This window comes from Anoplopoma fimbria, chromosome 17 (assembly GCF_027596085.1).
Source record: "Anoplopoma fimbria isolate UVic2021 breed Golden Eagle Sablefish chromosome 17, Afim_UVic_2022, whole genome shotgun sequence".
In the NCBI taxonomy this organism is placed as follows: domain Eukaryota; kingdom Metazoa; phylum Chordata; class Actinopteri; order Perciformes; family Anoplopomatidae; genus Anoplopoma; species Anoplopoma fimbria.
Window position 1 is genome coordinate 22,076,427 of NC_072465.1, and position 23,383 is coordinate 22,099,809.

The 23,383-nt window shown below is 39.1% G+C and overlaps 1 protein-coding gene across 2 annotated transcripts in view; it reads left to right on the forward strand.

The window, feature by feature from the left end:
- The window catches only part of slc12a5a (solute carrier family 12 member 5a), a 145,690-nt gene that overhangs the window by 110,021 nt on the left and 12,286 nt on the right, over positions 1 to 23,383 (forward strand). For both annotated transcript variants that reach the window (XM_054616573.1, XM_054616572.1), the window contains exons 4-8: positions 7,313 to 7,459; positions 17,018 to 17,072; positions 18,276 to 18,406; positions 21,550 to 21,797; positions 22,410 to 22,621. In XM_054616573.1, coding sequence (XP_054472548.1) covers positions 7,313 to 7,459; positions 17,018 to 17,072; positions 18,276 to 18,406; positions 21,550 to 21,797; positions 22,410 to 22,621 — 793 coding nt within the window. The remainder of the gene's footprint in view (positions 1 to 7,312; positions 7,460 to 17,017; positions 17,073 to 18,275; positions 18,407 to 21,549; positions 21,798 to 22,409; positions 22,622 to 23,383) is intronic.

The following is a 23,383-nucleotide window of genomic DNA, read 5'->3' on the forward strand; positions in this document are numbered from 1 at the left end:
CCCCTTAATGCAGAAATATAAATGAGGCTTAGCCCTAACCTTTCCCTAACAACCTAACAATAACCTCACCTCATATCACAGCCACACGCTTCGTCGACCCAACCATCCACCACAGCCTTCTTCCTAATAGCTTCTGCGACATTACAAGATTTACTACTTTGAGAGGACAGTAATTACTCCCCAAACTGAAAGCGGTTGCATACCAGTAAAGCTTGAACTGGTATTTCTTTAAATGTTTAAACAGATAATTAGTGCTGTTTTTTTTAAAAAAATTTTTTTTACTGATTACGGCAGCGTCAAAAAGAAGAAGCAAACAGAGCATTTCTTTTAAATGAAATAACACGGTGTTTGGTTTGTTGCTTCAGCGGGCTCCAGAGCTCAGTGGATCGCGTGAATAAAGTGCTTGTGATTAGACGTGGAGAGGCAGAGAGAGCGAGGTCCAGCCTGGTGAGAGCTAGTCGTAAGTGGTAGGGGCAGCAGGAGGCAGTGGATCTGAAGTAGGTGCCCTGGCAGATGTATTGAAAGGTCCTGTTGTGCGTCTAACACACCTGAGCCACACATTCAGTGGGTTCACCAGGCTTCCCTGGGGGGTCGGCGGGCAGCTGTTCCTCCCTAGCTCGGTGGTGCCGCGCTGGCCTACCTGTGGCTCTGCAGCAGTCAGTGTTGCCTTTTAGCTCACGGTGGCCCGATCCCTGGGGGAAATCATCACTCTGCTGGCTCCCAGCCCATTAAACAGACACTCATTCTGTATGTGTGTGTGTGTGTGTGTGTGAGTGTGTTCGTGTGTGTGCGTCTATCAGAGCAGACGCTGGTCGGGACTGCTGCAATCCCCGTCCACAAATGAAACACCAATTGAATGAAAATAGAAAAAGCGGCCCTTTCAATAAACGTCCAGCCCCTTTTTCCTCCCAGCAGTGTCATTGATTCAATGCATGCACAAGCGTTTCATCTGTTTCACGCTGTTTCTCAATATAAAGTCATTAGAAGCGTCCATTAGTCCACTCGATTTTTTGGTTTTGTTTCGGTGGCTGTTTAACCAAACCCACAGAGGTGTGTTTATCATGTTCAGGTTCTCAGACTCGGTGTAAATCCGCTCCGTATCTATTATCTGCGTCTGTACATCTTATGTAACACCCAGGATTTCTAGCAGACACACACTGTTTTTCACATCCCGCCTATTGTTGAATGAGGATTATAATTTATCACTCAGCTGCGGCAGACTCTCATACAGCGGGCCAACGTACAAGGTCTGCTTGATTGTGGTTCTCCATTGTGTGGGTGAGCAGGCAGGGAAAATGACATTTAGCAGTCTGGAGAGGGTTACTGCCTACTTTTGGTTGTGTTACTCTCCTGTGGAGTGTTGTGGGACACAAACACCTTTGTGTTGTAATACTGAATAGTTTTATACACCTTCTGAGGGCAGATTTTAAAATATATGTCGCAGATATGTATGAAAAACATTACAAGACAAGAATATCTCACTTCACTTTTCACAGCACTGTAAAAGCTTTTCTGAAAAACTATTCTGCCGACATGTTATCTTTTTTGGATCCCTCAGTCTAACCTTAATGTGCTGTTTTGAGTTTACAAAGCCATACTGGGTTTTTTCTTATCTATTTTTGATAACATCAACATTCCTGGAAGTTATTATCGCGGCTGGAACTCTGAGACATCTTTTTCTCTTTCTCTTTTATTTTCCTAATAAAAGAGGCTGTTTGTCATTGTAGATTTAGAGATCCTTTTTAAATTAGAACCATCCACCTTGAAAGGACTTTAGAGCCTTTCGTCCTCTTCAGGGTGTTTATGTCTGCTGTTGTAAATGCTCACAGGTTTTCCTCTAATAACCTACCTGTTATTACAAACTGACCTCACGCCACTTTCTGCAGCAGCAGCAATTTTGCGTCTAACAACAAAGTGCTGATGTCAGGTTTACCTTTCTGCAACACCTGACTGCTAATGTACATTACACACCAAGTCCCAGAAGAACCTGTCAATGGAAACCCAGTCTTTTTAATTACAGCTTCGCTAGAGAGAGTGATTTAGAGGTGAAAAGATTTAGCAGCGAGTTTGGAAATTATCCAGGTAAACAGCTTTTTTCATAACTTAAAGTTTGAAACAAGGCAGCTCTGATTGGTTTTGTTTAAGTAAATTAATTTTACAGCTTAACCTTAGAGTAAGTGAGGATGACAAAGCCTGACAGTGAGACTGGACTGTTTCATCTGACCAGAAGCCTAAACTGCCTTTTCACACGGTAACTTAAGCAAAACTATTCTGCATTATGTACTTTTCTTACATAATACATATGTAGTTTTAAATAAAATCCCATTCAAGGTTTTTGCAATCATAAAGAAAACTTGATTTAGACCCTCGACAAGAAAATGATGAAAAATCCTCTCTGCCACACACTGAAGGGCACAATCACAGTGAGTCACAATCGGATTTGCATTAACTTATACGGCAGACAAACTGTGCGAATCATTATCATATAGTGGAGGAGTTGACAGAGATGAACGAGGTTTCCTCTCCGCTGCTCCCTCCAGCACCTGTGGAGGCCTCGATGTGGATCTTTGATTAAAGCACAATGAGGCTGAAGGTTGAGAGATTCCCTGCTGCAAGGATTTAGTTGTATAAGAGGGCAAAGTTGTAATTTACATTTCAGCTTTATGGAGGAGGTGACAACTGCAAGAAATATGTATCTGAATAAAACATTAAACGACATATAAAACCAAGAAAATGAAAGCAGCACAGTTGTTCAGTTCGTGTCTTTCTCGTTCAACAAAAACAGAAAAAAATTGCAGTAAAGCATCATAAAAAACACAAGAAACAAGACAGTAATAGACATCTAATGGTAATACCATATTACTAATGTGAAGTGCAAAATAAGAATAGGGTTAACATGAAATTATAAGCATTCAATTTATACAGAAAATATTGTCTGTGTCACCGTTTCATGCATAAGGCCTCAATTATGTTAAAGGTTCCCTTTGGAGTTTTTGACCATTACAAGCACTATGAAAACATGTCTTTGTGTGGGTCCACGTTTTAATTGACCTTGTGCATGCATACAGAGAATAACATGCATACAGGTGACACTGAATGCACATTAAAAAGTACCACATCACACTGTACTTATAGCTCTCGACAGTTTCCACTGCTCGTCCTCTAACAATGGTCTGAGAATGAGGAAATAATTTCAAGTAAAATGTCTCAACAGCAGTTTAACGGTGCGATCTTATTTAAATGCTAACATAAGGATGACATAAACTACAGTAGTTGTTTGCAGTTGCCTCCATACATGTCATACTACTGTATACAAAGGAGGGAAGTAACTAAATACATTTAAGTACAAGCCCTTAATGTTGAGTACAGTTTTGCTTTATACATACATTCTTTTTGCTCATTACATGTATTTGCTGGAAGTAGTTATTAGTTCATTTCAAAATGCAGATTATTAATACAAAGATTATACATAGATATATAATAATATATATCACTATAGATTAAGCTACAAACATATAATGGGCCCTACATGTACCAGCTGGAACAATAAAGTGATAGATACATAAATCTATTAGTGATTATTTATACATTATTCTGAAAGAGCCATTCATCATAATGAGTAGTTTTTACTTTTGGTACTTAAAGTATAAAATCATGCCAATACCTTTGTACTTTAAATAACAGTTAAATATTGAATGAAGGACTTGTACTTGTAACAGAGTATTTTTACAGTGTGGTATTGCTACTTATACTTAAGTAAATAATCTGAGTACTTCTTCCACGACTGTCGGCATGTCACGTGTTAATATAATGTCACATATGAGGATATACAATTATGTGATGAAGAAAAACTTGCACATAACACATTTGATATGAGATATAATGATCTGATCTGATCCGACACATGATGTGATATATGATAGGATAGGATTCAACATGTGTATAAGGCATCAAGGGCTTTCCAGCGTGATAAACCAGCTAATTGCAGTTCCGAGTGTGAGTTCTTGCTTTGTTGTTTATCTGAAGGAAATTAGAAGTTAATTATATTTGCAAGACCTGTTTGGACTTGTTCTCTCTCTCTCTGCTTCTCTCTCCTGCTCTTTCTCTCTCTCTTCTCCTCTCTGCAAACCGTACATTATTAATGCTGGGAAGGGAGCCTCTCCAAACAAATCACACACTGTAGCATCAGACGCAATATTATTCATTTGATGTCAGCCACTTGTCAGGATGATTTGATTAAAAGTCTGGATTATGAATTCGCATCTGCTGTCTCTTCCCAGTGCAGGGTTTTTCTTTTTAAATCCTCCATCTTGTATAGTGGCCAACCCATTACAACAAATGTAATAACCATTTTTGGAAGAAATATATTAATGACCATCACTGAAAACCAATCAGTGTTCAATGTACTTTCCAAAGGACATCATTATTCAATGATGCATTTTTGGAGTTACATACCGATACTGGACTTTGAGGTTGATTTTGACAGATATTTGAGAATTTCGAAAAAACTATTGGTCTTTTTTTCACAAAAGCAAATAAAAAAAGAACAAAATGTGTCCTTGAGCAGGACAAAAAAAACAACGGGTGACACAGTTTCTAAATGGCCTCAAACATGTTTTGGCAGCTCTGTAGCTGCAGTTTAACTGATAGAATATTTCTGCACTATAACATAACTGCACAAAACACAAAATCATTAGCGGAGAATGGTTTACATGCTGTTCGGACACTCAAATAAATATAGTGCACGATAGTATAGGAAAAAGGTTTTGATTTCAGACACAAATCCATTTCTCCATAGCGCTACTTGTGCTCAAAAACTTTACAGGGTAACTTTCAATGGAGTGTATACCGTAAGTAGTTAACATGAATGTTTGCCAAGATAACATTATCAAATAAAGTTTATCTTGCAAAAACTGTGACAGCATTTTCTATAATAGTGGTTATACATTATCCTCACTTCACTCACCTTTCAGTTAGAAAAACACAGCCTACTACTTCATTGTACTTCATCGACTGCTGGCTCCGTGTCAGGAATATACTGGCTCGGTCTGTCTTTGAACGTTTTGCATCAATAACAAAAATAAAGGGTTATTTGATTGAGGGATTGTACCCATAGAGTTATATATCAAAGCCATTTATCTGAAATGTTTTCTGTGGGGATTATATTGTATAAATGAAACTTTATACTTAAACCCAGCTAAAACTATCTGCAAACATACGATAAAGCAGTTCCTTCTGATTTAAAAAAAAATAGTATTCGGTCGACAGAACTAAAACAATCTAACAAAGAACTCTAGTAAATAGCACAGATTCTGTAAACTCTCAAGTGTTTGTGGTCTAATAGAGCTTGTAATCCCTATTTTTGCTGATACTGCTCATGTGAGATGATTTATTTTCACCCAGCTTCATTTTGCTTCAAATCTGAGGAATATGCACATATTTTGTGACAAATCCTTGTGTATTAAAAACATCTTTACTGACATAAACCACAGCTACTCATCCCTCCATTCTTCCTGTTTGGCTGTGTTTAAGCATAGAGATGCAGCAGAAAAGGTTTGACCACGTGTTGTCCGCCATGTAACGATGTGACAGTGAAGGTCTGCACTCTCACTTGGTAAAATGGGTCATGACTTGGATATCGCTGTAATTACCCTTCATTGGCCTGGCTGTCCTTGAGCAGGAAATGAATATTTCTCTATTATGTACAGGGTCAACTGATGTGTCCTTCAGATTTAATACATGCCATTACGTTCGTGCAGGCACACACACACACACGGAACACATGAAGAACATCCCACAAACCTTCAGGAAAAGAAACCTCTTATTAATCAATCTGACGTGCAACCAAATACATCTTCAGTGTCCATGTGTCAGTAATTGCTTTCAATGTGGCAGCCTTGAAACTGATTATTGTGCTGTATAAGGATGTACTGTACACAGCAGCTCTCTCTCTCTTTGTCCACTGATCCACACCAGGGACAGCACTGCAGCAAAACCGACCAGAACAAATCCACTGCAATAAAGGAGCCTGTAAAGAAATAAAATAATAATCCCTCCATCCATTGAACAGATTGGTCCCCTGGCTCCCTCCCGATCTCAAAGTTTTTTTGTTTCTCGGACTCAAAGTAATTATTGTTCTGGAAATCAACAAAAGATTTACGGAAAGCAATATGGGAAAATCCTGAAAAAAACCCCCAAAAAAAAACCAGTAACTCAAATGTGAAAGTTGGTGGATTTTGAACTGAGACTTTTAAATACTCAAATAACGAGCAAACAGTACAAACAAGTTTATAATGCATGCTAAGCCGCAACAGTAACATGGAAGAGTAAAAGAAAGAGTCCGGTAAAATTGACATAATGGAAATTGTGTATGCAGTAAATAAAATGTGCAACTAATGACTTATGAGACTTATGTGGCAACAGCAGCTATTTCAACTTAAAGCACCATATAAAACCTTTTTCAGCTGACGTCATGATTGTTTCACAGTGTTAGCTGGAGGCAAAACAAAGGAAAGACTGGAGGCAAACAGGAATCACCTTAGAGCATCGGGCAAAAGTCCAAAAATCAGCAGCGTAGGGATCGGCTAAAATAGTCCCGTCAATTAACGTTAAAAACAAGTAAAGTGAGTGACTGTGCACTCAAAGCCATTATTAAAAAAAACAAGCCTACAGAACTTGCTAGCCAGGGTTAACTAGGTTGTTTCGAGAATTATTTTGCCTCAATATACACTCCGCTCACAAACATGTGTCATCATGTGTACGAACAGAAAAGAGGTCTGTTACGATTACAAATTGGGTCTTTGAAAGCAATCTGTGAAGTCCCACACTGTTAAGTAAATGTCTGTTTTGCTTTAATGGCAGTATGACCATCTGTGGTGTGTTTTCTTTGCATGTGACCTTCGGAGGGTGAAAAAAAAAAACATTGTAACTAAAGCAAATGTGCACACTGTGATTCCCAGCATGCACGGCTGGTGTTTTGACTTTCATTGATTCTTACTGACGCACAAAGTGAAGCAGGAGTCGTTCGGTGAGTCCTGCAAATCTGGTGTGTCAGGCTTTTAGCATATAAGTAAAAGACATTCACCTTCTGTAGTCTGAAATTCAAAATTAAACACTACAAATGAATTGTTCCTGCAGCAAGGACTTCCTCAAACTCATCAAAATTACAGAAAAAACTGTGTCCCAGTGCAGGCCAACTGATGAGTCATGTCTGGGAAGTGACCACTGATCAATCATGTTGCAAATAAAGCTGATAAATGAACCTTATTTGGACTTTTTATAAACAATATCTTCTGCCCTCGTCCTCCTTCAGGCCCCCCAGCTCGGCACTCTGATGGGTGTCTACCTGCCGTGCATCCAGAACATCTTCGGAGTGATCCTCTTCCTCAGGATGACCTGGTTGGTGGGAATCGGAGGCGTCGTCGGGACCTTCATCATCGTCTTCATGTGCTGCACCACAGTGAGTGTGTTGCCTGCTTTTATTTAGCCTTCTGTTGCAGCAAATAAAAGTCTCATTAACAAGTGACCTTAAACTGATGCGCAGCATATTAAAGCAACCGCCGCAGCAGATAATAGACGGGTATCTAATGAGCTGTGCAGTACTAAAAGATACCAGATGTTCAGTATTATACCATCAGATAATATCAATTTCTCTCTCATGAGAAATTTTATTTACCAGGCTATCACTTTAATACTGTATCTGTGGTTGGTTTAGGCCAATGCAACCTTTTTTAAAGTACTTTGATTTGTCAGGTATCCAATGAATTAGCCAAAAACATCTAGTTATTTTATCTATAAATAGTTCCCCCTAACTAAATTTGCTATATCATGAAATGTAGTCAATATCATGACCATAATTCTCTTCTCCCCATCTCAAACACCATAGCTCAAAGTTTGCATTTACTAATTCGATTGTTATACTGTAGGACAACCGCAAACAAAAGAGACATTAGACGCTGACAGCACAGCAGCTAAAAACAGCTTAAAAACAATAAAATAAGTATTCCTTTTACTGTAGAATAATATTTTCTTACAAAATGCATCAGGCTCATACTGAAATCTTTTTCATCTGGTTTCATAAAAAACAATTCAAGTTAGTTTAAAGATACAGACGACATCTCGGATTATGCCTTGTCACTGAGAATGAGATATAAAGAATTTATTGTAGGTAACAGGATGACTATAGTGAAATAAATCTGCTGTAAGGAAGAAATAAGTGCAAGGAGGCAGTTAAATGCCCACCATGCTCAGTGAGTCACCACTCCATGAAGTACAGCATGCACAGCTTTAAGTAGAATTTACCAAAATATCAGTCATCCAGTTTTTTTCCGTTATTATACACATAGATTTATACATAATGCCCCTTATTACTGCCCTACATGTGGAGCAACCTGTATATCTATAAGATACTCCCGGTTAAGAGTTAAGAGTTATATTTCCTTTGGGAAATAATAACTATATTTACTTGCTAAAGTGGAAATATTGACCCTGCTTCAAACCCAACCAATCCTTATTAAGGCAGCATTTTATGGGAGGAAGTTTAACTCATTTAAGCCAGTTCAATCCTAATTCCCATTGGGGGAGTTTAATGTTGCTGTAACGACTAGCTATGAAGACTATTTTCAATTATGTTGTAAAATAAGGTTGCCTTTGAGGTTATGCCTCTCTTCCATTGCTTTAGTTGTAAAGACGCTGCACATTCGATCTGTAAAAAGAACAAAATGGATGATGACACGCTGTGATGTTTGCTGGTTCCCATTAATGTCAGAGGCTGTCATGTGTCAGAGTGACTTTGGTGTTAGACAGACACCCAGTCGTGGCCTTGAGACTCGAATTACAAAAACACACTGTCCCACAGGATCGACAGCGCCGCTGTCAGTGATCCGATTGGCTGTTAGAATCTGATTGTGTTTGACTTGTTTTAATGTCATTTGATTGTCAGTGAACATATAATGTGCGTCCTTACTGAACGCCCAACATCTTTTATTTCAGGAGAAAGGAGGTGAACGCATTTTACAACATCCTAGCATTTTACAACATCCTATGTCAACGATTTTTGTCGTGCGTCAGTAATTCAAATTTGAATTTAGCTATTTTATATTTATACTGCAATTAAACCTTTCTTGCGTTCTCGTACAAGGCAGTTTAATCAAACTGTTCTGTGCATCAGCTGTCAGCGCTGTTGTCGTTCTGTTTGCAGCGTGCGTTGTGGCAGCACTGTATGTTGGCATGTCTGTGTGTTTGTGCAGCCTAGATTCTCCTCCAGCACAGAGTGTATTTATAGAACAACCCCCTCAAATCCCAACCATAGCAAAGTTGCCTGCACAGACACACAGGCAATATGCTTCCCAATCATGTTCCTCTGTGACAGGGAAAAGAGGGCTTTGAAACGGCGCACTGAGGGAAAGCAGTATCTTTTTTTTTTTTTCTTCTACTGGTTTTATTTAATCGTTGTACTCATTTGAAAACCGATCACTTTTTTTAAAGGAAAATATGTTTATAATTTCCACGGATGTCAAAAATTGTAAAATGGCTGCTAATTAAGTGCAATGATTTTTGAATGTATCGTATATCATTTTTGAATTCTGTTTCACTGGTGAATGTCAACACAGATGTTATCCCAGTGTAATTGTTGGTATATCTTTTTTCTAAAACAGGAAAAGATATTCCGTGGAAGCTTCTGGAAGAAAAATTACGATTATCTGTTTTGAACAAAAAAGATCAAAGCTGGTTCAGATGGTGTTTGCATGACTTCCTCTGACAGGAAGTCATGCAAACACACGGGAACACGGGAAATGCTCATGCGTGCACACACACAAACATTTCTTTACATGTCACATACTGGGGGATATTTAATCCGTTAAACATAGCCCTCTGTCAGTTCCCCTCTTTTTTTTTCTCACCATTTCTATCTTACACACTCACACACACACACACACACACACACACACACACACACACTCACTTTCTCTTATCAGAACACCGTGCCCCGGGGCGATAAGCCTGAGCGTGAACGGTGTATGAGAAAGCCCCACCTCTCTCCTCCTGAGCTCCTTACATAACACATAACCACCCAGCCCTCCAGGGGTTGCCAGCAACACACCACAGGAGTGTGTGTGTGTGTGTGTGTGTGTGTGTGTGTGTGTGTGTGTGTGTGTGTGTGTGTGTGTGTGTGTGTGTGTGTGTGTGTGTGTGTGTGTGTCTGTGTGTGTGTGTGTGTCTGTGTGTACATACATGTGCGCGGCAATCCCCACCTTTTGTGAAATCCACAGGCCTTGAAGTGGGACGGGATAACGCATGCTGTAAAGCTTGATAAAATACAGCCCATGTTTTATTCACCTGAATGCATGATGGGATATCACTGACGGAGCACTTTTCATTAGATGCTTGATCCCGGCGGCACGTATATCTGCAACTGTCGAACACTTACGCCGTTATTTTTCCGTCACGCAACAATTTGACAGAACATTAACGAGCCTGCGCACATTCTGGGAGTCGTTATTATATGAGGAATGTGCCTCCATGTTACAGCTCTGACACATTATATACCATTAAATCAGAGATTATACACACACAACCATAATAAAAGTCAGTGTTTGACTGCAGACAGCGTTCTCCAAGCAGAAACATTCAAACAAAGCGCTGCATGGGTGTGTATTTTTAGCCTGAGATAATTTATGCAGGCTTGTCACCCAGATAAAATGAGGTTTAATATTCTAGATGAAAAGTCATCTGTTGTTCAGCCTTCCTCATTACTTCCAGGTCCTGAATCCAAATGCTGCGAGGGGAAGGGCCGCTGCCCTCTGTCGTGACTCATTTAAATGCTAAGGATGCTTTTCTTCCTTCATCCCTTTCAATTTTTTACTCTCATCTCAATTTCTCTAACCCCTTTTTTTTGTCTCATTATTTCCTCTCTCCTCCTCCTCCCGTCTGCTCCCTCTCCCTCTCTTTTTCACCTACCATCCAATTTTTGTGCTGCTTTGTCACCTCTCTCCTCCACCTCGCTCAAGCAGCTGCATCTCGTCCTCTTGTGCTCCGTCTCCATCCCCCGATGTCAGTCTGAAAGTAAAAATCACCTCCATCTCCTTCACCTGACACTTTTGCCTTTTGCAGTATACCATCCACAGGGACTTCAAGTGATAAACAGCACACCGGAAATAGACTTCTACTGTACCATTCTGTGTAAATTGATGAAGTCGTACTTCTGCATTTGTGTAATGAAGCATGCTAATGAAGCACGCTCTCAGGGCAGCGTGGAAACTCCATTCATGTCAAAACCAATTTCCGCTCAAGTCCGAGGTCGATTAAAGGCCAAATCAAAGTTTGACTGTAGCTCTGGGAAGAAACAGATTTTAAGTGTCCTTTGCTGTCAGCGTCACGGGTATATCAGCAGACTTTTCCTTAAAAATGAAATTAGTTTCTTCGCCAAATGCATTCCTCAGGCTCAGACGTAATCATTGCAGCTTAGCAATTATTCAAGTTTCACCAGCATTTACGCTGCCTTAGACGGAAATAGTCCTTTTTGTCAGATATGTAACCTCGTATGAACACGAAAGATGGAGAGGCGGCATAATCTGACGTTGTCTACTGGCACGCTTGGAGGCCAGAGGGCACGTGGGCGCGGTGTGAGTTGGGAGGTACAGGCGCTGACTCCATGCTTCATAGAGAGAGATGTTTTTTTAGCAAACTAGACCAGTACGGCGTATACTCTTTCAAAGAACTAAAAACATCCCAGTTTTAGGTTACCTGCACTGCCTGAAAGTGGGACGATGAAACAAGCTCTGGGTCAGTGGGGAAAAGGAAGCTGCACAACCGGCCCACTAAAGCAGCAGAACACTGCTGCCTCCAGAGCAGTCCGCCAATCAGCTGCGGATTCAGACATGAGGTCATCAGGTAAAGTAGTTGGGCCATCAATCATGTGACCAGGGGAAAGAAATAAGACAAAAAGTGGAAAACTGTTAGTCTCACTTCAGATCGGATTCATTTTCATTTGCATCAAATCCAAGTGTGACCTTCTGAGATCAGTGCAAACATTGCACTGATCAGAGTGAGGCTCTGTGTTTGTGACAGCAGGTGATTGATATCACTTGTTAATAACCCTGTCTGCAGTGACGCCCAGAGGGGTTGTGTGGAATAAAAGTAGGACCCTTCAAAAAGTAAAAGTAAGGTGACCAAATACAATAACCTCATCTGCTATCAGCATGTCAAGAAATTGACAGACCATCAGGACCAGAGGATAGAAGTGAAATAACCGATCTCTGCAGAGACTAAACGCTTGAGTGAGTTTTGAAAGGTCACAGTTGCTACTGTATCCTGTCTGAGGCTTGTTATGTCTGGACCATATAAATGTCTTGCAGATTGTAAACATTTGCAAACAAAATCCTGCACACTATCTAAAAAAATATTTGTGATGAATAGTTAATAGTTTCAATAGAAAAGCATGAATGCCAAACATCAATTAACTCTATGGCAAGAACCAATTTCACATATGGGGCTATACAAATGTGCCCCAAAATGCTTTCATTATATAAGTAGATTACTATAAATCTATTATTTAAAGACCCAAAGGCTCAAATGCATTCCAAAAAAGATGCATTTCCTGAATATTGAAATTTAGGGGTTTTTGTACTTGGCAAAGCAAAAAATAACTCATCAATAAACACTTCAATGTAAAGATTAAGTAGTTGAATTAGGTAGTTGAATAACAATAATCAAATGTGCCTCTACCCTATCAAGACTGCATGCAGAAAAAGGTCCCCATAAAAAGATCCTACACGCCCTAAGAAGTTATTGCAGTCCAAAGAAATGCACAGATTTAACATATTTAGCAGGTTACATTCGCGGATGAACCTTACTTAAAATATAAAAAAGGTTAATATCAATAATACCTTTACTTAAAAACCTCAATAACATCAAATACAATATATAAATAAAGTAGACTTCAGGGCCTGATATGTTTACTTATAAATCAATCTAAATCTAATTAAAGATAGGGATACACTGACTGAGGTAGACAAAACAGGCAGAAAACCACTGATAATAACTGGTGTCACTAGCATTCTTCAGCAGCTGTAGCTATCTAGCTAGGTAATTATCGTTAGCTACGTGATCATTGGTTTAAAACTCTGGGCCCAGCTGACTCAATTTGAAATGAGAAGCATGTGAAAAGACATTTAATGTGCACTTGATTGCTTCATAAATCATATTGTGATATAAGATTGAAGCGAGTCCCAGGTGAAAACTTTGCATCCTCACCAGCTGATACTCACTGAAGAAGACAAAGAAACCAGGGAGAAGATGCAGAGCGGAGACGCTGTTTCCTACACATAGCAGTGTATGCTGAGGAAAAATAAAGAAATTACATAACCTTGTTTGAATGCTTACTTAAGAGACCAAACAAAATAATGAAATAGTAAATGATGTACTTCATAGGATATAGCCTTAGCCGTACTACTGTTAGTAGGAAAATAGACAGGTTATGGTAGTACAAGTTAGTAGGACATGATCATGTTTCCAGTTTACATTAGAAGAAAAAGACACACTTTTGAATCCATTCTTACACTTTTTTTGATTTTTGAATAGGTTAAAAAACTCAAAACTCGTTGCAAAAACACATTGGCTGTCCAGGAATTATTATTATTATTATGATACATGTTTTTTAAAGACGAAATAAGGCTTTTCTGAAAAAGAATGATCACTGCTTTCTAATTTTATTTCCATCTACCCTATTGGAATAATCTATTACTGAAATATAAGTAATCCCACGCCAAGTATCACCTCCTATGTACATCAGCAGCTGTTCTAGTCCGTCTGAATCATATCATTCCATTGGTGGCTGTCCTGTTCGGTTGTGTGGTGATTCAGCGACTCGGTATGCGATGGACTACCTCTGCGTGGCTGCTGCCCACATCAGATAAAACACTTAAACAATTACTGTCTTATCTGCTGTGGTGGGAGAAGAGCTTGTGGCCTCATTATGACCAGATTAGAGGGAGAAACAGAGCCCAGTCCCACTCATTCTTCACTCCTGATCGTCAGTCCACCGGGCCCTCAGGTGACACTAACCACATTACCGTCTGCAGAGACGGACGTAATGATAGTATAACATAACCGGCTGGGACTCGCCAGACTTTCCTTCCATTATAACTCTCTTGCTCTTTATTGCTGGTCCAAGTTACCGATGTTGTGTCTTCGTCTTCAGGGATTGCAGTGCAAGAAAACAACAGTAATGACCACTGAGTGATTATATACAGTATCAAAGAAAAAGAAATTCTAGTACATTTTGTAATGTAATCACATTTATGGGTGCAATTTTCACTGCTTTTCCAACAGCAAAGCACTTAGCAATGAGGATATCAAACGTAAAACCCATTTATAATCTGAGTCATACTGTTTTTTTATTTGTATTAAAAAATATATTATACTGATATTAATATTTGAGTTTAAAAACCCTAACATTTGGCTGCCAATAGTTGAATTTAAGATCAAACATGTTGGGGTATTAAAGAATTGCAATTAAAATATATACTGGCTTATATCTTAAAATTGACTTAATGTACATTTTACAGTCAACTTCACAGGAAATAAAATCTGTCAAAAATAGATTTAACAACATTCACAACAAAAATGTATTTAAGTTGAGAAAAGAAGAAGAAAAAAGAAGCTTCAAACAAATGGAAATGCAGTCCTTTTAGAACTAGCACCCAGATTCTGCTATAGATGTGACCGCATGCATCAATGCATTGACACAGGAGCAGTTCTGCCCCTTTTTGTTATAGTCCTCACACCTTTTTTGCCAATGAACACAAACGCACACCTTCACACCTAAACACTAAACTCCGTGCCAAATTTCAGCTTCCTAGGGCAGAAACTGTGGCCGCCAAAGGATGAGGAAACTGTGAGCTATAGAGCTGCTGGTCACAGCTAAAATTCTGTAATATACTTCCTCCCTCGTCCTCCCAAGTATGTTTGTTTCTCTGTGATCACCTTAAATCTCAGTTGAAGACATATGAGCATGACTTTGTAACATTGAAACTAGTCTGGAAGTCAATCATTGCTTGCATCTTAAACGAGCAATTTGGAAACTTGAAACCTCCAGATGACAAACACTGAGAATAAAGTGCAGAAGGAGACATTGTGTGTCCATAAGTCAAACTTATAACCTTGTATATTCATAGTCTCGGTTATCATTTTAAGAATATTTAACAGGATACTTATCAGTATTATTGTGTCCAAAGGGGATCTTTAACTATAATAAACATTCACCTAAAACTTATTTCTGTGCTGCGATTGCTCCTTACTTATCAGCTGACGCATACACCGATAACTATATTCCTGTGATTAGCTAAAATCATTTGATGCATCTGTCAGACTCAGATTCATAATCCGTAAAATCAAAAGAAGTTTGGTCGATTTTTTTTTTCCTATTGTGCTGTCAGTTTCTGTAGATAACAGAGTAGCTGGCTATCATTATTTACATTTTATTTACCCAGTTTGCTTCTGTTAAATATGTTACAAAAGAATTGAACCCAGGAAAGACCCATCTCACACTGAATACATACATCAACAGTTTTAGCAAATGTGAAAGCTTTCATAAACTGGGTTGAGGCTGAATCAGTAACAGCTGTATGAAGATACTTTGGACCATAAAAAGGCATATTTTAAACACAATATCAAGTAATGAGACAATAAAAATGTAAAAATATAACAACAGTGAAAAGTGAAAAAGAGAAATTATAAGTGGGAGATGGCACTGATTTAAGCAGCCTGCCCTCTCATCTCCTCATGCTTCTCTTTCTGTCTCCGTCGCTCTCTTTCATGTGCAGACAATGTAAAAAGACACTCAGAAATTCAACAATAGCGTTTGAAAGAATGATGAAATCTTAACACTGTCTTAGTTCTGTCACACACACTACCCCCCCTCTCTTTCTCTACTTCTCACTTTGTCATTTGTTATTTTTCTGGCCCATTCTTCCACTCGCTGCCATTTCTCCCTCTCTCTCTGTCTCTCTCTCTCTCTCTTCCTCTGCAGGGCAGTGAATTCTGTTTGTGTTGCATGCATCTAGTGAACTCCATCTGAGCATGCCCTTACATTTCTGCCGGTGTTTTTTCTCCTCTTCCCTCAGCACCGGAGATACATTAGAGCCGTCATTGGCTGTCTGAATGGACTCTGACAGTTGTTGACAGGCCTGGTGGCATTATTGTTTATCTAATCAGCAACCAGTCAGCTTCTGCATTGCTGTATATGGTTGTTGTCCTTACGTAATCTCACAGGTTGTGTTGATGTTATATACCACAAGCTTGACGCTGATATCATGGGCGGAAATAAAAATACGAATTTAATTCTAAAGATGGCTATCTGACAGAAAAGCAGAAGTGATTTATACTAAATGAGGGATGACATAAAATTGAAACAGTGTTTGTGTGTTTCGTTGCTCGGCCGACTTTCTGAAATATCTCAACAGCTGTTGTATGGATTGTTGTTGATCTTCACTTTTCTTTTAACACCACCAGCAGGAACAAGGATTCACACTTGGCCAGTATGAATCTGATATTTTACCTCATTTAATAACTTTTTAGCATTTTAACATTTTAGTTGTGAAATCATTTGAGGACATTTGGAGGATTTTTATAAACCAGCTCCGTTAGTCTATTTTGATGCTTTTTTTATGCACTCTAGCATAAGAGTACAAAAAATCCCACAAATTATTTTTTTATTGTGAATTAGAAAATGGATGGAGGGCCTCCTGGCATACTATCTCACCTGTCAGTGGATTATCTTTTTGTTGATCCGAAGTTGGGTTGAGATATATTGATCATGAACTTTGTAACATCTACAGATGAAAACCAATTCTTTGTCATACTGTACATTTGGGTTTAGTTAGCAGTTTATTAAAGAAAACAGCAAATTATACTTTTAAAGGAGTAAAGGATGAGAAAGTCAGGAATCAGCTCTTCACAGAATATGCAAGTTCGCTAAATATGATTTAATGTTCTTCCCCCCTCCTTCTCTGTGCAGACCATGCTGACTGCCATCTCGATGAGTGCCATCGCCACCAATGGAGTAGTGCCAGGTGGGTGAGCAGACGCTGGCACCACACAGTCATCACTGTTTGAGTCTCTCCGCTTCTAAAATTCTCTCTTCCCTGATTGCTTTTGGCACATTACGCCCAGCGCAGCTTGATATCCCCAGAAACATTAAAAGCTTTAGTCTGGGGTCTTCTGCACTTTACCTCGTCACCACACAACGTTGTTTACACAAAATAAAACGTCAGCCAAACGCTTGAAACGTAAAAAACTGAAGGTATTTGTTTGTATCCGTATGCAGACACATTATGCAGTATAGCCATATTTTATAATGTGAGTTTACATAGTAATGATGGCCTGCGTCTTACCAGTCGGAGTGAATGCAGAATGGGTCGGAGCAAATTACAGGCTTGTGGAAAAGTGTGGAACTGTACACCAATTATAACTGTCTCTGTTATAACTGGTAGCAGCCTTTATGCTGCTGCAAAGTGCTGATTAAGGGCTATTTATTTATGCTTGGTTAATTTATTTGCACACTGTTATGAAATAGAAGCACGGTGTTAAAAACGCAATTATAAATAAGATTAGACACAGAAATATCATAACCAATTTTCCAAAATCAAAGCTTTACAATTACACAAAAAAGTATTTAAAATATTATTAAATTCCTAATGTGACAATAAATTAATATTTTTTCAATTCAAAAATTGCAAACATCAACTTGTTATAGCTTCAAAATCTTTGCCACGTCCTACTTTTCTTCCTTATAAATTGAATACTTTGAATACTGGTTTGAATACTGGCTGGGAGACAACGACACCTAGCTGCTGGAGGACCAGGCCGTATTACTGGGCCCACTGGAGGGAAGGGAGGCACCAGTGAAATAGAACCAGTACTGAGCGGAGCAGACTGTCAGACCGTGCTGCAGTAAAAATAGAGGTTTTGCGAAGGGAGTCTGGTGCTCAGATTCACTACCACTTTTGTTCACAGGGACTGCCAAATGCAACCCAAAATGAAAGTCCCTTGTAGTAGTTTTAAACATTGCTTTCATAACTTTGTATGACAAAAAGGGACAAAAACACAAGTTGTGAAATTGTATTTATTAAAATAGTGGCATCTGATATCAGATCGGCCTATTGTCACTGATATGGGATCCATCTTTTTGAGTCAGAATCGAACCAGTATCCAATAACAGTATCGATGCATTTACATACATACTTACACACAAACATTGTTGTGTTTTTGTGCAGCTGGAGGCTCCTACTACATGATATCCCGTTCGCTGGGCCCTGAGTTTGGGGGAGCCGTGGGGATCTGTTTCTATCTGGGGACCACCTTCGCTGGAGCCATGTACATCCTGGGGGCCATTGAGCTCCTCCTGGTGAGAAACATCCTCTCTTTCATTCTGTTACAGTCATCATCAGGGCCTCTGGTTTGTCATTTCAAGATTTTAAGGGGTAAAGTTTTTGTGCCAGTCACATTATTTACAACGTGAGTCCACCGGGGGACTCAGTGGTTTTGTGGAGAGAGGTGAGTGACCACATATGAGATATGTGTCGGAATAGTACCTTCTTAACAAATATTCAAATAAGGCATTGTAGATAAAAGAGGGTTTCAAGTTTCATGCTCTTTATTATAACATGCACAACAGTTACAGAGAAACTGTCAAAGAGAATCTTGGATCTCTGCTCCCTTCAACAATGCTCATTAAATATTTATAATAAAAAGAAGAAAATCACCCAAGTAAAAGGAAGAACGAGAATCTAAGACATAAAATAGTGCAAGTTCAAATTGAAGGCTAAAATATAAACATAAATCTAAGTAATATAAAAGTGTGTTGAACAGTATCGCAAACCTCAGATTTATTCTGGGATTCTGGTTAATAATTTGTCAACATTTCAAGAACAGCTGCCATGTTTTCTCAGACCAATAATTAGAAGCAGAGACCACTGAGGGTCCAGTGAGTGGTTTCATGTTGACTTGAGTGAAGGAGACCCTCTTTGGTGCAACCTACTCGAAACGACATCCATTTCAAGTCAATTCATGCGCTGTGTTGCCAGAGCGCAATGAGTGAAAGGGAAAATAATGGGATAGCTTTGCGAGGTTAGTGGAGGATGACCACTCAAATCACAGCTTTTCCCCTCGCCTGCAGTGAACTCTGCAACATCATACTTTGACAATTTTGTCATAGTGATAACACTCACAAAAGCCACTCTCGAGAGGAAGGTGATGTCATTGAGCATCGAGTGCAGGATTGCCATGATTGAATAAGAACCCTTGGATTCAATTATGTTGGTAATACATGAAATATTCGGTTCCACGTTGCTCCGGCCCAAAACTGGTGCCAATATTGGAAATGGTTCAATTGTATGAGGCAAGGAGCCAAACACAAGCAGCAGCAAAGAGACATTAAAAAAACAATCACTGATGTCTACGGAGAAAAGGGGTACACTTTCTTTCCCCTTTATAAAAGAAAAGTATCATTGATATTAAAAGGATTTTTTCAAGGGAGGTAAGGTTTGAATGACCAATTTCCTTTTTCCGTTCTATCCAATCTGACCAAGTTTGGATATGGGTTAAACAATCAATATATAGTTAAGGAGCTTTAGAGAGAGCTAATCTATATCTGTTTCTCCCTGTTTCCAGTCTTTATGCTAAGCTAAGCTAACCAGCATGACTTGACATTAAAGCAAATAAGTGTGTTTACCAAAATGTCGAGCTTTTCCTTTAACATTTGTCATGGCAATCATGCAAATATATAAACACTTTTTTTTTTTTTACATGTATTTAAAAGAACAACTATATTAGGACACAAGTGACACAAAGACAGGTTAAGAACTTGGAAAATATATTGTTTTGTTTCACTGTGTCTTTGAAAGTTTTTTTATCAAAGTATAAATGAGCAGAATATAATCCAGGAAGAGTTTTATATATCACTGTATCCTTGTCAGCAGAATGCAGTGCAGCTTGATTGCTGTGGACAGTCGACACGTCATTGCAGTAAATAAATAATGGAGAATTGGCAAATGTGAGAAAAAAAAATCTTGTGCTCCCAATAAAAAATGACACCTAGCAGTGCTTCACGATGTGCCACATGCCTTTGATAAAATAGAGCTCTCCTTCAGTTTATTTTCCTCCTCAAAGCGCTTTGAAGCTATTTTTTCTCAAGCTGTGTGTTCTTCAACCTGAATTCTCATCAGTTGACGAAAATGCAGGGATCTTTCATCTCGATCTTCATTCCTCTCCGCTTCCTCCTCCTCCTCCTCCTCCTCCTCCTCCTCCTCCTCCTCTGCAATTTATTCTACACTCCTTCCACTGCAGTCCCCCTCTATTGGGTAATTATGCAAATACTGCATTAGCGAGCGATCAAGACACTGGCGGAGTAACAAGACAATTCCTTGAAACAGCTCTCATCACTTTGGTCCACTGTTATCAACCTACCAGAGTGTGTTTGTTTTTTTATTATTATTTTTGTATTCTTCCATTATTCTCCTTCTGGATGCTTCTAATGGATATGCAGAGTTTGATCATGCCTGGAGGTTAATTCTGTCTTCTGGGTCAAAGCTGGCTTAGTTTCCATTGTAAAATAACAATCCCTGCAGAATTGTAAAGGAGCGGATCTGGAGAGGGCTGATTTGAATACGTTTCATCCTTCCACCCGAGCCAAGAACACAAACTGATGCTGCTATTTTAGGAAGCATGAACCGTTCACAGCGAAGCAGGAGATTTGTTTGCCTAGTGATAATGCTGTTCTTAGCACCAGATCACGTTCTTCAGCCAAATGACCAAAACCAACCACGATTCCCTGCTTGTTCTTCTCAATTTGGTTTCCTCTTTCTGGTGATTCAACTGTTTTGGGTGGAAACCGAATGATTACTTGAAAAAAAAGAAAAAAGAGAGACATTCCCATGGTTATGTAACAGCTTCTGCATGAATCATCTAGAGCTGATGACAGATACTGACGGGCTAATTAGGGGTTTACCGTTTTTATATATGATGGTACTATTCCTGGATTGAACCGTAGTAAAAGTGTAATAAAGGCAGTTCTTTTTCGAATATTAATACCACGCTTGAGTTCTTTAATTAAGCTGAATTAAATAGCAGAGCAGTTTTATGCTTCAAGCTCCAGTCGAGGACTGTTAATGTGAGCATCACATGTTTTCACACCTCACAGAGTTGTCCTCCTCACTCACCTCACGCTTTTCTCACCTCTCTTTTATTATATTTCCTCTATATTTTTCTTTTCTTTTTTCTTGCCCAGGGTGAAATTTATTAAATTCAGCAGTAAACAGTGAACTAAAGGAGCAGGCTTGTGACCTGATATCTGCGAGTTTAAATCCCTGGACAGGCTGGTAGAAAAGTGAGGAGGGAAAGTGGATGAGTAACACTCCCCGAACAGCTAACACTCAACATGCCCTTGAGCAACAATGAGATTGTATGGAACTTTTATGAGAAAATTGCAGGTGTTATATCCCTTGATATATACAGGGGGGAAAACAATAATAACGTAACCTCCTGCTTCAGATCTACATAGCGCCCAAGGCGGCCATCTTTCCCCTGGAGGGCCTGGAGGGCCCCGAGGCGGAGGCCGCCCTGCTGAACAACATGCGCGTGTACGGGACCATCCTGTTGACCTCCATGGCCACGGTGGTGTTTGTCGGCGTGAAGTACGTCAACAAACTGGCCCTGGTGTTCCTGGCCTGCGTCATCCTCTCCATCCTGGCCGTCTACGCCGGCGTCATCAAGACCGGCATCGATGCTCCGGATTTCCCGTAAGCAATGACGACCAAGACGGTCCAACAGAATACAAAGTTTAGCCTCAAAAACATACAATCATATCCCCGACAGCCATGTGGAGAAACACACCTAAAGTATAAACTCAACTTTAGATTTATTTCCCCCATGTGCCAATAACACCACAGTTTGTCCTGACCAGGTCCAAGACTTTTAGACTTGTAGTTTAAGATGAATCTGAACCTGCTGAACACAAATTGAATGGAATCAGATTAAATTGCTTCTAAAATGTGGTATTTTGTAATTTAATGTTTTATTAAATGTTTATTTATTATAATTATTGCTTTTGTTGTTATTTTTATTATTATTAATGCTTTTTATTATCATTTTCATTATTTTTTCCTATTAGTATTGTTTTTTTTTGTTTTTTATTATTATTATGAATGGTTTTTATTATAATGTTTAATATTGTTTCCTATTATTATCGTTTTGGTGTTAGTTTTATTATAATTAGCGCTTTATATTATTATTTTTATATATTTTTTCTATTATTATTATTTTTTGTTGTTATTTTATTAGTAATGTTTTTAATATTATTATTAATATATATTCTACAAGACATCAAAACTAATTCTGTTTCCTCTCTCCAGTGTGTGTCTCTTGGGCAACCGAACTTTGATTTGGAAGACCTTCGATGTGTGTGCCAAGACCGTTGAGACAGGTAATGGGACAGTCACCACCCAGCTGTGGCGCATGTTCTGTGACTCACCTCTCCTCAACGCTACCTGCGACAAGTTCTTCACGGCCAACAATGTGACCCAGATACAGGGCATCCCGGGGATCACCAGTGGAATCCTGGCAGGTTGGTTTTATCCAGTTTGGATCTGCATGTGTACAGCTGTCCATGTACAGCACACACAAATAATGAATGTTTTCTGTCTCTTGTCTTGATATGTTGCTGAGTTACTGCAAATTATCTAGTGGTGTTGCATCCTCTCCTCGAAGGAGAATTATTGTGCAACAGACGTGCAACAGACGTCTTAAAGCAGGTTACATCTGTGTGCTTTGTATTTCTGAGTGATTTTCTCTTGCACAAACATGTATGCAAATGGGGAAACATGTTTTTTTCCAAGGGGCATTAAGAGTAAATAAGGAATAATGAAATCATTAATCACTGATAAATAATAGATTCAATAAACTTGCTAAATTGGATTAGAAAAGATTCTTTTTTGAGTGTCTTTTATATAGTAGGAAATAAAGAAATATCAGAGTCTAAAAGTCTTTCCAGGAAATGTGGAAAATGATGAAGTAAGGGACCCTGACTGCTGCAGCACTTTCGTTTGTCAGCCCTGAGCTACCAGAAACCCGGGGCTACGGAAAGCCCGGAGCTAGCTTAACCTCGTTTCTCTCTATTAGTTATCACTGGGCTAACAGTAAGCCCCGTGATAAGGCTCCACGTTTGAACATCAGAGCCCTGGTAATATCAATGGATTCACCCTCTATGGAAGTTTTAATGTTAAAAAAAAAAGTTCTGGCCACCAACTGGCTTCACCAGTCTACTAGTAAAGAGGTTGAATACTTACATAAATATTTGTTTTCTCTTGATTAGTGTAAAAAAAGTCAC